General features: G+C 39.1%; 1 protein-coding gene across 1 annotated transcript in view; it reads right to left on the bottom strand.

Annotated features, from left to right (window-relative positions):
• Cenpi (centromere protein I) overlaps positions 1 to 15,278 on the bottom strand; it is a 60,905-nt gene that overhangs the window by 34,465 nt on the left and 11,162 nt on the right. Inside the window, exons 7-15 of the mRNA XM_050130572.1 lie at positions 9,634 to 9,682; positions 9,297 to 9,343; positions 6,302 to 6,391; positions 5,419 to 5,547; positions 4,564 to 4,725; positions 4,215 to 4,335; positions 2,946 to 3,037; positions 1,762 to 1,879; positions 1,275 to 1,339 (exon numbers count right to left, since the gene is read on the bottom strand). Of these exons, the coding sequence (XP_049986529.1) occupies positions 1,275 to 1,339; positions 1,762 to 1,879; positions 2,946 to 3,037; positions 4,215 to 4,335; positions 4,564 to 4,725; positions 5,419 to 5,547; positions 6,302 to 6,391; positions 9,297 to 9,343; positions 9,634 to 9,682 (873 nt within the window). The remainder of the gene's footprint in view (positions 1 to 1,274; positions 1,340 to 1,761; positions 1,880 to 2,945; positions 3,038 to 4,214; positions 4,336 to 4,563; positions 4,726 to 5,418; positions 5,548 to 6,301; positions 6,392 to 9,296; positions 9,344 to 9,633; positions 9,683 to 15,278) is intronic.

Here is a 15,278-nt window from a genome sequence, read left to right as displayed (position 1 = left end):
ATTCTTGCTCTTGGTTAAATGACCCCAAGGGGAAGGACATTAATTTCTTTAATGTGATACTGATGCGTTGTTAGTGGCTTAGAGTTAATAACAATGCATTCAATCCACACACAAAATAGTGGTACTCCAAGTACTGTTGAGTATTTCCCAGTTAGTTTGTTTTTACATTCAAGTTAATATGCATTTGACACGCTTTTTGTGATCTCATTTGCTGCTTACTAGTGTAACAATTCAGGAAAAAGGTGTGATGAAGCTTTCAAACTATAAAGTTCTACACACTTGAACTTTCTATTCCATCATACAGTGTGCAGTTACAAAATGAATGCGGAGGCTAGGTGTGGTGAAACACACCTGTACTGTCAACACTGGGGAAGCAAGGGCCAGGAGAACTGCTGTGCAGCCTTGTCTATATAACAAATTCCAGGTACGCATTGGCTACAATAACTAGCAAACCCTAATATCAAAAGAAAGAATGGGAATGGACAGAGGGAGGAAGGAAGGAAATCGTTGCTGGAAGACTAGAGGTGCATTTCAATTGGTAGAGTGCTTGCCTAGCATGCATGAAAACCTGGGTTTGAACCCCATCATCTCAGAAACTGGATATGATGCTGCATGAGTGTAATTCCAACACTCGGGGGGGGGGGGGGCAGGAGGAGCAGAAGTTCAAAGACATCCACACCTACACAGAAGGTTTATTGGGTTTGACCCAGACTGGGCTACATAAGAAAAGAAAAAAGAAAAAGAGAAAAGGAAAGGAAGGGGAAGGGGAAGGAGGAGGGGTAGGGAAAGGAAATGGAAGGGAAGGAAAAAAGTGGAAGGAAAGAAGGAGGAAAGAAGGAAGGAAAGAAGGAAGGAAAGAAGGAAGGAAGGAAGGAAGGAAGGAAGGAAGGAAGGAAGGAAGGAAGGAAGGAAGGAAGGAAGGAGAGAAAAAAGGTAGGCAGGTAAAATGACCCAATGGGTGTAAAGGAACTTGCTGCCTAGCCTGACAACCTCAGTTCTAGGCCCAGAACACACGTGGAGAAAACCACAAGTTGACTTCCAAATTTCCATGTGATGGCACATGTATTGTGGCGTATACACAATAACACACACATGCACACACACACACACACACATACACTCTAAATGTTACAACATTTCAAAAGAGAAGAAGAAAGAAAATTACTACCAAAATTCCAGTTTCGAATTATTTAACACCAGTTAATAGAAGTATGTTTTTTCTTCAGTATAAGTAAGATTTATTTAGGTTTCTTTTGTTTGTTTTGGATTTTTACCTTGAAATAAATTGTTGATGTCAAGAAGAGAGGTGCTAGATGATTAAAAAAAAGTGGCTTCATCTCTAGGAAATAGAAAATAAGAGTATTTAAAATAGTTTTAATTTATATCACATTGAATTAAATGAGTTCAAGTTGTAGTTTAAATGAGAACCACATAAGCTCAGACGTTTCAAAACTTGGTCCCCAGTTGGTGGCACTATTCAAGTAGGTTTAGGAATCTTGGCCTTGCTGAAGGAAGTACGTCACTGGAGATGGGCTTTAAGGTTTCAATGCCAAGCACCATTCCCAGTCCACCCTGCTTCGTGCTTGTGGTTTAAGATGCAAGCCTTTCAATTCCTGGCCCCACCTCCATGCCTTTGCTCTACTGTCATGGATTCTAACCCTCTGGAACCATAAGCCAAAATAAACTCTTTCTAAGTTGCCTTAGTCATGGTGTTTAATCACAGCAAAAGAAAAATAACTAATAACTTTTCATAATACATACCAGAGAAGCTACTGAATGGAACCCAGGTCAGAAGCTGAAGGAATTGTGACCGACAGGAGAAGCCATCCCAGAGAGGCAGGCTCTTATACAGGAATGCTTCACAGGAGTAAAACCCCTCCTGAAACACAAGGTGATTGCAAAATCTCATACAGAATCATGAATACTCTAAGCTAGATAATGGCAACGCATGCCTTTAATCTAATACTCCGGAGGCAGAGACAGGCAGATCTCTGAGTTCAAGGCCACCCTGGTTCCAAGACAGCAGGGCTGCACAGAGAAACCCTGACTCAAAAACAAACAAAAAATATTTTTTGTGAGTTTGAGGCCTCATGTGCTGGAGCTGGAGCTCAGTTGAGTGCTTGCCTAATTCCAGAACCACCTAAACTGGGTGTGGTCATGAACAGCCATAATCCCAGCATTCAAGGGGTAGAGGTAGGAAGATCTAATTAGGAGTTCGGAGTTATTTTCAGCTACATACTTATTTTATGGCCAGCCTGGGTTAATGAGGCCCTGCCAAAGGATTAAGTAATTAAAAAGAACACAAGTCATGGGCTGAGGATGTGGATCAGTGGTAACTAAGTGTTCACACAGTATGTACAAGGCTCCCAAAAAAGAACACAAGAAACAACCCTATAAGATTTATATTGCTAGCTAATTCAATTAATTGAATGCATTAAATCATTTATTTTGTTAAAATTATAGAACTTTCTACTAATTTAAAATTTTAAACTTACTCTTTCTTCAAACATGATAGTGTAAAAATAAACATCATTCCAACTTTGTTCTATAAATTTCAAATTGAGCAAATAGTATCTTTTGAAAAAGCCAAGAATAAGGAACATAAATAAGTAAATATAAAAATCAATGGCTTACCGGGACAGGTACCAAAGCTACAGAGAAACCTTGTCTCGAAAAACAAAACAAAACAAAACAAAAAAAACAACAACAAGAAAAAAAAATCAATGGCTTAGGGTATGATTCAGTTGGTAGGCTACTTGCCTCGTAGGCACAAGGACCTTAGTTTGATTCCCGATACTGCAAATAACCAGGTGTGGTGGACATGTCTGTGACACATGAAACCCTATCTCTAAAACTGAAAATGTCAACTACAAGAAAATACTACAATGGACATCCAAATAAATCTTAAGAATAATAGCATCTATAGAAAACAAATGGAATCTTACTTGTAAGAAGCACTGCACCCTGATGACAATGTCCAGCAAGTTTACAAATTCTTTTTCTTGTTCATAATTATTCATTTTATACCATACACATTCTAGAGCAGAAATATTAAAAACAGGCATCTGGTTATGCAATAAAAATGAAACAAAATATATCACTACTCTGAAGTGACAAAGAAAAGACAGATTAAAACATTGTAAGATTGGACTACCCTAAGTGACATTGTAGATTATAACAGGGATTTGCAAGTGACAGTCAACAAACAATAACACAGGGGAAAGTTTATAGTAAAAGCACTGGAAGAGGTTAACTTATAATGAATAAGATTAGGTTCAAGTCACAGTAACGCAAAGGACTATAAATGCACAGCTGAAAATAGGTAGGGTGAGTTGAGTATAGGCTACAAGTGGTGAGAACTTACCCTTATCCCATATTAACTGTATCACATATCCCATAACGACTCTATGTCAAAGGATCAATAGCCTATAGTGACTAAAACTGACTTCAAAGATTTGAATAGTCAGGAATTACATATCCATGAAATAAGTACTCTTGATAGTCAATGAACTTACTAAGGAAAATGTCACTGTGGATAATAAAGTGGCTTTACTATGGCCTGCATGAAAGACTCCCCACTGTCACTTCCTTTAATTCCATGAGTAAAAAATTTTCTAACGACCGATGTGTCATTAGAGGAGGTAAATCTACTTGGCACACATGAGTATTTTGGTTAACAGAAAGAATCACTTCTATTATAAAATAATAAGCTGATATCCTGTCTTATAAATTGATTTTCTCTGAGTTGGTTTACTATTAATGGTTCTTGCACACTCCCAGGAACACAAAGAACTCTGAGATTGAGGCCAGCCATCTGGTAAGTTTTGATGATCATTTAGCAGTGTTCGCCTAACACCACTCCCTTTCGAATGTCTTAAAATGACAATACCATGTTCATGTTCAACATATTGTACCAGATGATTATAGCATATAATCTCTGGCCTAGAATTTCTAATCTAGAATAAGAAATCTATTTTTCTTAAAGATTTATTTATTTAGTATGTATGCCTGCAGGCCAGAAGAGGGCACCTGATCTCGTTACAGATGGTTGTGAGTCACCATGTGGGTGCTGGGAATTGAACTCAGGACCTCTGGAAGAGGAACCAGTGCTCTTAACCTCTGAGCCATCTCTCCAGCTCTAGAATAAGAAATGTATCTACAAACTATCTTTTTCCACTCCCATTTAAACAGTAGTTTACACCATCAATTCTTACCTTCTTGCAATGCTTGACTCAACCAATAATAGAGCCTCAGTAAGATTGACTCATCTTTGACACAATTAATATAGTGAAGCAGCAGAGAGTTGTTTAGCACGGAACTCATCTGAGAAGGCAGCTGTAAAATGGAACAATCAACAATAAGTATATGAATTGTAAGTCCCAACAATAAGTAAAACATTAAATGAAACATACAACAAAAATAGAGGATATGGTACCTGAGATAAGGTTTAGTGTACAGGATTTCCCTAGCATGTGTGAGGCTGAGTCCAAACTCAAGTACTAAAAACAGAGGCTATCCAGAACACACAGAAAATTCGAGTCAGTCCCTGCTCCAGTCACATACCTCTAAGCAATGAATGTTCTGTAAAAGGTGAGGGAAACTTTGAAGCTCTTCTAATGGAAATGACCTACTGCTGCTGAAATAATCAGAGAGACTCCACGTCTTTTCCCCACAGTCTTTGTTAGCAGAATTGAGTGCTGGTATAACGGAGAGAGAACTCCATTTCTAAAGAAGAAAGATAATACAATAATCTGTCAGTGCACTAAAAAGACAATCTAAAAAAAATTAAAGCAAGTCAGATGTGGTGATATACCTTTTTAATCCCAGTACTCAGAGACAGAGGCCTAGCCTAATCTACATAGCAAGTTTTGGGTCATCTGAGGCTATATTTTAGAAAGCTACAATCTCAAAAATAAATAAATAAAATCAGTTATTAAGCTGCTTCACTTAATGGAAGTATGAATGTGGTTTACATAGAATACTAGATTATCAACATCTATTTAAATACCTATGATCAGGGCTGGAGAGATAGCTCAGTGGTTAAGAGTACTGGCTGCCCTTTCTGAGGACCCAGGTTCAATACCCATCACCCACATGACAGCTCAAACCTGTCTATAACTCAGTTCCAGAGAATCTGATACCCTCACACCAATGCACATAAAATAAAATACATAGCCGGGCGACGGTGGCGCACGCCTTTAATCCCAGCACTCGGGAGGCAGAGGCTGGCCGATCTCTGTGAGTTCGAGACCAGCCTGGTCTACAGAGCTAGTTCCAGGACAGGCTCCAAAGCCACAGAGAAACCCTGTCTCAAAAAAAAACAAACAAAAAAAAAATACATAAAATACCTATGATCACCACCATCTGAATGGCTACTATTTTTAAAACTACAGTCTTTTGTTGCTTTAGATTACTTACTCTTTTTAGAGAACAGCCCTTAGTTGGACCTAACGTCAGCTTTGGAGGTTCTGGAAAAGCTCGCTGGTTTCTTAGCTTCACAGCAACCAGAGCTGAAGTCCATAGATTCTTTGAATTATTAAAATAGATCTATAGATTTAGGTATAAAGTACAGAAGATTAGGTACTTACGAGTAAAAGCAACATAATAAGAGTACCAAAGTATTAACTGGTTGCATATTAATTATGAAATATTTATACTCTTATAAATCCATTTAATGCTTTTATCCTTTCCTAATCAGAAATCTACTATAATGCATCAAAGGGATCAACACTATGAAAGGGTAATCTCTAATATGACTTCTCCCAAAAGAGTTGGGAAAGATTTTAGCCCAAATCTTTAAATTAACTTTATGGAAAAATAAAGAATTTTTCTAGGGGTTGTGGTATACATCTGTAATCCTGGCGTTTGGGAAGCCAAGGAAGGAAGAAGAGTTAAGGCTAGTCTGAGCAACCATACCAATAAAGCACAATTAATAAAAACTGGCTCTTACCTCTACTTCAGTCCAAAAATGATGATCCTGCCTTCAGGAATCTCAAAATGAGACTGAACCTGTGAACTGTCTCCTTCGGTCTTATAGTCTTCTCTAGGGCTTGGATTAAAGGCATGCACTGCCCGGTTTCTATGGCAACAACTAGTGTGGCTACTGGGATTAAAGGTGTGTGTTACTACTGCCTGGTCTGTAAGGCTAACCACTTGGGCTGTTTTACTTTCTGATCCTCAGGCAAGCGTGGTTTACTAAAATGCAAATGAAATGCCACTACATACAACTCTTTCTCAAACAAAACAAAGTAAATAAAAATGTATTCGATCTCGTAGGACTTATCTCTCAGTAATCCCTTACCTTCCTCCTCATAGGCAAAGATACAGAAATCAAAGTAGGAGCAAAGGTCTTATATAGTGTCAACAAAGCCTGGAGATGAGGCTGCAGGCCCTGAAATAAAGTAACAATTTTCCATTTTCAATTCAGTGGCCAAATACAAATTAAGAGCTAATACTAAACAAAAAGCTATAAAAGCTACGTCCAAACCTTTAGACTCTAATTTTACAATCTGACAGAAAAATAAGAAGCTATAAAAAGTATAGAAATAAGTAACCATCTGGATGTGGTGGCACACATCTTCAATCCCAACAACCAGAAAGCAGAAGTAGAAAGAAATGGACCTCTATATGAGCTCAGGACCATATTGTCTTGTCTACGTAGACAGTGCCAGGCCAGCAAGGGCTAAAAGTGAGAAACTGTCTATGCTGGCTAGTTTTTATGTTAGCATGATACAAGGGGGGGGGGTCATTTGGAAAGAAAGAATATTTATTGAGAAAATAGCTCCATAGGATTGTCCTGTAGGCCAATCTGGAGAGCATTTTCTTGATTGATGATTGATATTCAAGGGCCCAGCCCACTATAAGTGGGGCCACCCCTGTAGAGAGGCAGAGACCTGCATCGGAGCACTGGACTAAGCTCCCAAAGTTCAGCTGAAGAGTGGGAGGAGTGAGAATATAAGCAAAGAGGTCAAGACCATGATATATAAACCCACTGAAACAGTTTACCTGAGCTAATGGGAGCTCAGACAGGGAAGGAAGCAGCATAGGTCTAAACTAGTCTCTCTGAATGTGGGTGACAGTTGTATGGCTGGGGCAGACTGCAGGGCCATTGGCAGTGAGACCAGGATTTATTCCTACTGCTTGTACTGGCTTTTGTGGAACCCATTCTCTTTGGATGGATACCTTGATCAGCCTAGATATAGTGGAGAGGGCCTTGGACCTTCCCCACAGCAATGTGCCTTACCCTCTCTGAGGAGGGTGGGGTGGGGGGGTTAGGTAGAGAGAAAAGGATGAGGGGACGGAGTGGGAATGAGATTGGTATGTAAAATGAAAAAGATTGTTTTCTTCTTAAAAGTAAATAAAAAGAAAATATGTAAGTTTTTTAAAAAAGAAAGAAAATAGGCTGAGCAAGATGAAATAAACCCTTTCCTCCCCAAGGTGTTTTTAGCTGTAGCAATAGAAACCCTAACTCACTGTTAAAATCATCTGACACTCTTGCAAAGGACCCAGGTTCCATTTGCAGCACCTACATGGCAGCTCACAGTATCTGTAGCTCTACTTCCATGAGTTCTGACACCCTATTCTGGACCATTCCAGCCCTGTACACGTGTGATGCACATATATACATGCAGGCAAAATACCCATACATATAAAACAAATAAATCTTTAAAAAATAAAAAAAAAAGGCTAGAGAGATGGTTCAGAGGCTAAGAGCACTGACTGCTCTTCCTGAGGTCCTGAGTTCAATTCCCAGCAACCACACAGTGGCTCAAAACCATCTATAATGAGATCTGGTATCCTCTTCAGGTCTGCAAACATACAGGCAGACAGAACACTGCATATATAATAAATAAATAAATAAATCTAAAAATATATAAAAATAAAATAAAAAAAAGCAAACTGGGTGTGGTGGCACATGCCTTTACTCTGGAAGGGGAAGCAGAGGAAGGTGAATCTCTCTGAGTTTGAGGCCAGCATGGGCTACACAGCAAGTTCTAGGACTGCCAGGGCTACACAGTGAGACAGTATCTCAAAACAGAAAAGAAAACTGTCTCAAAAAAAAAAAAGAAAACAAGTAAATAAATAAAGCATACTCATCTTTGAATTAAATATCAAGGAGCTAAAACCAAGAGTGAAAGTCAAGAAAACAGAGCAGAGGAGATGTTAATTTAACAGGAACACTTGATCATCATAAACCCTGCAAAATCCATTAAGAAGGCCAACGAAGCTTGTGATATGCACTGTAAGCCACTTGATATACTTGCTGTTGTTGACTGACCACTCCATCTTCACAGCTGCCCTCTCTAGTGGTATACAATAGTCAAGAAGCTTGACACAACCAAAGTTTCCCAAAGTACTAATTTCCGAACTGAGCAAACAGCTGTCAACAAAGTACATGCCTGAGTTCCATCCCCAGAACCCAGTTTTAAGAAGTCATGTGTGGCGGTATGTTTGTAATCCCAGTGTTAGAGAGGCAGAGACAGGTGCATCCTGGCCTTTATTTGCCAGTCATTCACTTGCCTAGCCTACCTGGTAAGCTGCAGACTAGTGAGAGGTCCCATCTTAAAAAAAAAGATGGACAGGGACTGATAAAATGGCTCAACATGTAAACACGACTGTAGCCAATCCTGATGACATGAGTTCACTCCCTTAGACCTGAATGATGGAAGGAGAAAACCAACTTTGTCCTCTGATGTCCATAAGTACACCATGGCACATGCATATCCATACATATACACAGAGTGAGAAAGACTCATACACACAGTAGATAGACAGATAAAGTGGTGGACAGCTCCTGAGGAATGACACCCAAGACTGTCCTCTGGCTTCCCTGTACACTCACACACACATGTATATCCTTGTAAACATGTGCACACACATACACATCCTAACTTTGGAGTCTGGGGATTGTCTCAGTGGTAGTGCTCTTGCCTAGCATGTGTAAAGTCATGGGTTCAATCTGTAGAAACACACACACATACACACAGAGTAANAAAAATACATATTATTGTAGGCATCTTTACTGTAGACTTATTGTATAGCTAACAACTTTTTTTTGTGAAAAATGAACATATTGTACTGGAGACTGAACCAAGACCTCATACATGCTAGACAAGTACTCTACCCACTGATCTATACCTTCAGTTTTGATAGTGAGTTTCCATTTTGTTGACTGAGTTCTCAGAAAGTAAGTTCTTTCAAGCTAAGGTGCACTTGGCTTTCTATCTCCCTCAAAAGCCTAGCTCAATACTAGCTTAAAGTGCAACTGGATACTCTAAGGTATTTTCTGTACTCACCATTTTGACCTGAAGATCAAGCAATTTTCTCACGCGAAATGGTTTGACTAGAAAACAGAAAAAAAGAGGTTCTAAGCATTTGCCTCAGCAAAAGAAGTCAGTTATACTTAACCACCATGTAATTCATATAATTTCTTTTTACAGCACATTAAAAATATAAATACCTCCTTAGTTAAGCTACTATGCAGATGTTTTAGATAAAAGTACTAAAAAAAGCAATTTTTAGAAAATGAATGCTGTCACCTAACTAATGCCAATAGTTTTTTAAGCTTATAAAGGACCAAACAAATGCTGACGATCTGAATGAAAGTAAGATGACTGCAATGAAAACACTCACCATTCTCTTTTTTAGTCAGTACATATAACAAACGGCACACGTGGGGGCACTGTGAAAATATAAAAAAACAAGAAAAACGACAATATTATTTGAACAAAATATATCCAATGTTATTTGAACAAAATAACACCATGTCCTCCTCAAATGTCAATCATATCCTAAGTAAAACAACTTTAGGGCTATACTGAACAATAGCTTTACAAAGCATTCTCTTATTACACAATAGGCTGAGCATTCTTTATCAAAAATCCTTGACACCAGAAGTGACTATACACTGAGATATTTCCATGTATTCAATGAAAAAGCTAAAGGATGATACCCAACAAGCTGGATTGTGGTAGTACACACCTTTAATCCCAGCACGTGGGAAGCAGAGGCTGGCGGATCTCTGTGAGTTCGAGGCCAGCCTGGTCTACAGAATGAGTTATAGGACAGGTTCCACAGTTACACAAAGAAACCTTGTCTCGGGGGGGGGGGGGATTAAAAAAAAAAGATGATACCCAACATAAAATTCACCAGTGATTTATATACACACTATACGGACAGCTTGAAGGGACATTTACACATTGACTTTAATGTGTCTATTTTAACTGTGGCTTGTTGCATGAAGCAAGGAATTTTCTACTTTTTCTCTTTGTGAGGTATATGCCCACATGTGTACAAGTACATGCACATACATGCAGTAATTTAAATCCTGGAGGCCAGATTTAAATTGCTGAATGCTTTCAATTTCAGATTCTCAGACTAGGCGTGCCTAACCTGTATGTGACAGTGATTTTTTAGAAAACAGCTTCAACTGGCAACAAGATGAGTGGAAATTTTTTTTGTTTTGCCTTTTATTTAACTTTTTGAAGATCTACTTTTAGCATGTAAGACTGCTTAGCTGGGTGTATGGATGTGCACCACATGCCCACCTGGCACCCACGGAGGCCAGAAGAGGGCGCTGGATCTTCTGAAACTAGAGTTACAGATAGCTGTGAGTCATCATGTAGGTGTTAGGAACTAAATCCAAGTCCTTCACAAGAGCAACAAATACTCTTAACTGCTGAGTCATCCCTCCAGCCCAATATTTTTGTTTTAAAATATAAAAACAATAGGACAAATTTGAACAAAATTTTAACAAAAATTTCCTTAGAAAAAGAAAATGTGGTATTTATACACAATGGGATTGTTTAAGTCATAAAGGAAAATAAAAACATGTTACTTGCAGGAAAAGGGATGGACTAGAAGAGTACCATACTGAGAGACTTAAGCTAGTTTCAGAAATGAATCTTCCAATTGCTCTCATATGTGGATCATAAATTTTTACAGATACATAAAACCATGTACATATATATGACTTGAAAGTAAAGCAAAAATGTCTAGGGGAACAATGTGAATTGATTAATGAGGAGGGTAAGAAACAGGCAAGGTAGGAAAGTATGGGGGAACATGCTCACTATGTAATACACACTTGTATGAAAATGTCCTTATGTAATACAGCAAGCAGCATGTACAATGAACATATATAACAAAAACTTCCAAAACTAAATTATGTGTTTCTTTCAATACTAGTTCATATTTACTAAGATACAAACTTAAAACTTTTATCCTCGGGGCTGGATTGATGGTTCAGAGGCTAAGAACATTTGTTCGTGTGTGTGTGTGTGTGTGTGTGTGTGTGTGTGTGTGTGTGTGTGTTAGAAAACTGGTTCTTTTTTAATTTTTATTTATTTATTAAAAATTTCTACCTCCCATTTCCCTCCCACTCCCCCCACCCTCCCAAATATTTGTTCTTCCAAAGGACCCCAGTTTGATTCCCAGCACACAACAAAGCAGCTCCCAATCATCTGTCACTCCAATTCCAGAGCATCCAATGCCCACTCTAACTTCCTTGGGCTCCTGTATGCACACAGTGCACATATATACAACCAGATACACACAAATACATAATGTTTATCCTGGTTCCCCACTTTAAAGTATTTTATTCTGTTGTTTATTATTCAAAATATCATTTTCAGTGATGCCTCATTTTCCATTGTTAGATATAATGCATACGCACAGGGCTCTGCACATGTTGAGTAAAAGCTCCGTCTCTGTGTTATAAATCCTGCCAAACAGACCATAATTTATGTAATAACTTGGTCACAGTCTGGCAAATAGGACCCATTCAATACATTTTTTACTAAATTATTGAAACTAATCTTCATTTTTAGTGTTCATCTGCTGAAGATGTAGTTCACTTGGTAAGGAGTTTGCCTAGCATGCACAAAGTCCTGGTTTTAAATACAGATTTGGTGGTCTAGACCTGTAATCCCAGCACTCTGGTAGTAGAAACAGGAGGATCAGAAGTTTAAGACCTTTTTCAACTACATAGTGCATAGAAGATACATGAGACCTTAGCTTGGATGGATGGGTGGAAGGATGGACAGACAGACGGGCGGATGCATGGGTGTATGCCATTCCCATTCACTTATGTCTTGTCCACAGCTACTTTGAAACTACACTAGTGGTAAATGGGATAGTATGGCAGTCATATGTAAAACATTTACTTCTGGGCCTTTAAGGAAAGTTTTTCAACACTTGCTCTCAATGACCAAAAGTGAAAAAATCAATTATAGCCGGGTATGGTGGTTTATGACTTTAACCCCAGCACCTGGGAGGCAGAGGCAGGTAGATCTCTGTGAGTTCAAGGCCAGCCTGGTCTACAGAGTGAGTTCCACGATAGCCAGAGCTACATAGTGAGATCCCTGTCTCAAAAAAGAAAAAGTCAACTATTTAATGGAAACAGAAAAGGAACAGAGCTGGAAAAAGGCCCAGCAGATAAAAGCTCATGCTGTGCAAACCTGATGGCTTGAGATTGATCCCTAGACCTAACAGTGGAAGGAAAGAACCAATCTCCAGACCTCCGATCTTGGCATGTTCACAGTGGTAAGTGCACAACCACACCTGCACATATGCATCACGGCCACCCACATGCATGCATGGGCAAACACACACACACACACATACAAATCACACATGAAATTTTTAAATGATATTCTTTTAAAAATTGACATATTAGTAGTCGTTGCCCTATAATCTGAAGTATAACATATTCTATACTGCTTTTTCTGCACTTAGAAATAGACTGAGATAGACTCCAAGTATAATTATAAGAAGAAGAAAAAATTCGATTTCGGCACAAATTCATTACCTCCCACCCCTAGGATATGAACCATTAGCAACACTATTCATCATGTTGAATACAAAATGAGTGCCACACAATGGCTGGCCTCAGGCTCCAGCCAGTATCACAGTGAATCTGACATTCTCCTTTAATCACATCTAGAAAGGAAAACTCCATATGCAGTCACCATCGGAGTTGCCTTGATGGCAAATATTTAACTGCCATGTCTGAGTCACCGCAGCGTCAGAATCCTATCAAACTCAATGGAAATGACTTTTTAAAACTATTTCTTTTAAATGCTAAATCCTGCTGCTATCCATGATGACTCATATCTATAATCCCAGCACTGAGAAGGCAGAAATATAGCAAATTCAAGGCTCTCCTGGACTATGCAGGATACTGTCTCAAACAAGCGAAAAAATAACAGAAAATGGGGCCAGAGAGGACTCAGCAGGTTAAAAGCATTTGCTGCTTAAGCCTGATGACCTGAGTTTGATCCCTGGAACCCACAGTGGAAGGAGAGAACCAAGTCCTCAAAGCTGTTCTCTGGCATTCAGTGCCCACCACGGTGGGTACACACCCAAACTCACACACATGCAATATAAACACAGCATAATTTTTAAAAATTTTTCAAAAAAAGAAAAAAACTTTAGAGCCTTTCTCCATGTTTGTTGAGCTGGGTCATATTTACACAAATGTAGTCACTTAGGGAAAAAACCTAGAGGGGCTGGAAAGTCATCTCAGTGATTAAGAATGCTTGCTGCTCTTGCAGAGGACCTGAGTTTGGTTCCTACCACCCACGTGGCAGCTCAAAACGGTAAGTCCAGTACCAGGGGACCTAAGGCCCTCTTCTGACCTCCAAGGGCACTAGGCGCATATGATACATATACATACATGCAGACAAAATGCTCATACACTTAATTAAATAAACCTTTTTAAAAAATCATAAACATTGCTCTCATTTTAAAAAGTCAGCCATGATCAAGCAAAATAGCTCAGCAGGTAAAGTTAGCTGTTGCCAAGTCTGATGCCCTGGGTTCAATATACTTAACTCACATGATAGAAAGAGTAAATTAACTAACTCCAGAAAGTTGTCCTCCAACCTCCACACACACTGTTGTGGAATGTACACCCACATATCATATACACACAAAATAAATAAAATGTAAGGGGCAGAAAATGGCTCAGCACGTAAAGGTACCTGCTGCCCAGACTAACAAGAAGAGTACAGTCCCCAGGAGCCATATGATGGAAGTGGTCAATCAACCCCCTCAAGCTGTCCTCTGATTTCCACACATGTGCCTCGACATGTGGATACACACACATTAAAAAAATCTGTGTCAAAGCAATAAGAGAAAATACTTCATATAAAAGGAGGCAGGAGAAATGGCTCAGTGGTTAAATGCACTCCTTGCTCTTTCCGAGGACCCATATCAAGTAGCTCACACCTTCCATAACTGTATCCCCAGGAGACACAACACCCTAATCTGGCCTTTGAGGGCTCCCACAATACATAGTATTCATTCACAATGACATGCACATAAATAAAAATGACCAAATAAATCTTAACAAAATTCAAAATAAAATAAGCTAGTTCTAAAAGACCACATATTACATGGTTCCTTTAATTTTTACAAAAAAGTAATGAACATGTTCTAAAACTGACTATGCTGATAAATGCATTTACCTATACCTACACAAAAAAAATCAGTGAGTTATATGCATTATCTTGCAAGTTCTGAGTATTTTTGAAACGTGGTTTTGTTGGCTGTCTTAATTATTTTCTGTTGTTTTGATAAGACACCACGACTAAGGCAACTTAGAGAAAGGGTTTGTTTATTAAAGTCGTGCGCCACCACCACCCGGCCTGACCGTTTTTTTTTAAATGTGTACTGTGTTCTGTCTACATTGTGTGTCTAGACAGAACATGTGTGCAGTGCCAATAGAGGCCAGAAGAGGGCACCTGATCCCCTGAAACTGGTAACAGATCAACACTGAAGACAGTTTTGATCTACTGTGTAAGTGTTGGGAATTGAATCTATTTCCCACGAAAGAGCAACTGAGCCATCTCTCTAGCTTCATAATTTAACTCTTAAATTGTTACCTTCATGTGATTTCTTTAATTCCCTTGCTACATTTTTACATTACTAAACTATAGAAAGCTAAATTTTTAGCCTAGGAAGTTTGGAGAAATGGCTCAGTGGTTAAGACCACCTGTTGCACGGGGCAGCGGTGGTGCACGCCTTTAATCCCAGCACACGGGAGGCAGAGGCAGGCGGATCTCTGTGAGTTCGAGACCAGCCTGGTCTACAAGAGCTAGTTTCAGGACAGGCTCCAAAGCTACAGAGAAACCCTGTCTTGAAAAACCAAAAAAAAAAAAAAAAAAGACCACTTGTTGCTTGCAGAGTACACAGGTTCAATTCCCAGTACCCATATGGCAGCTCACAACTGTCTATAACTCTAGCTCCAGGGGATCCAACACACTCTTCTGAACTCC

Source organism: Alexandromys fortis, unplaced genomic scaffold (assembly GCF_014885135.2).
Source record: "Alexandromys fortis isolate MF-2015 unplaced genomic scaffold, M_Fortis_MF-2015_v1.1 scaffold_324, whole genome shotgun sequence".
Classification (NCBI taxonomy): Eukaryota; Metazoa; Chordata; class Mammalia; order Rodentia; family Cricetidae; genus Alexandromys; species Alexandromys fortis.
The sequence above is the reverse complement of the archived record's forward strand: the minus strand, read 5'-3'. Positions and strand labels throughout refer to the sequence as shown.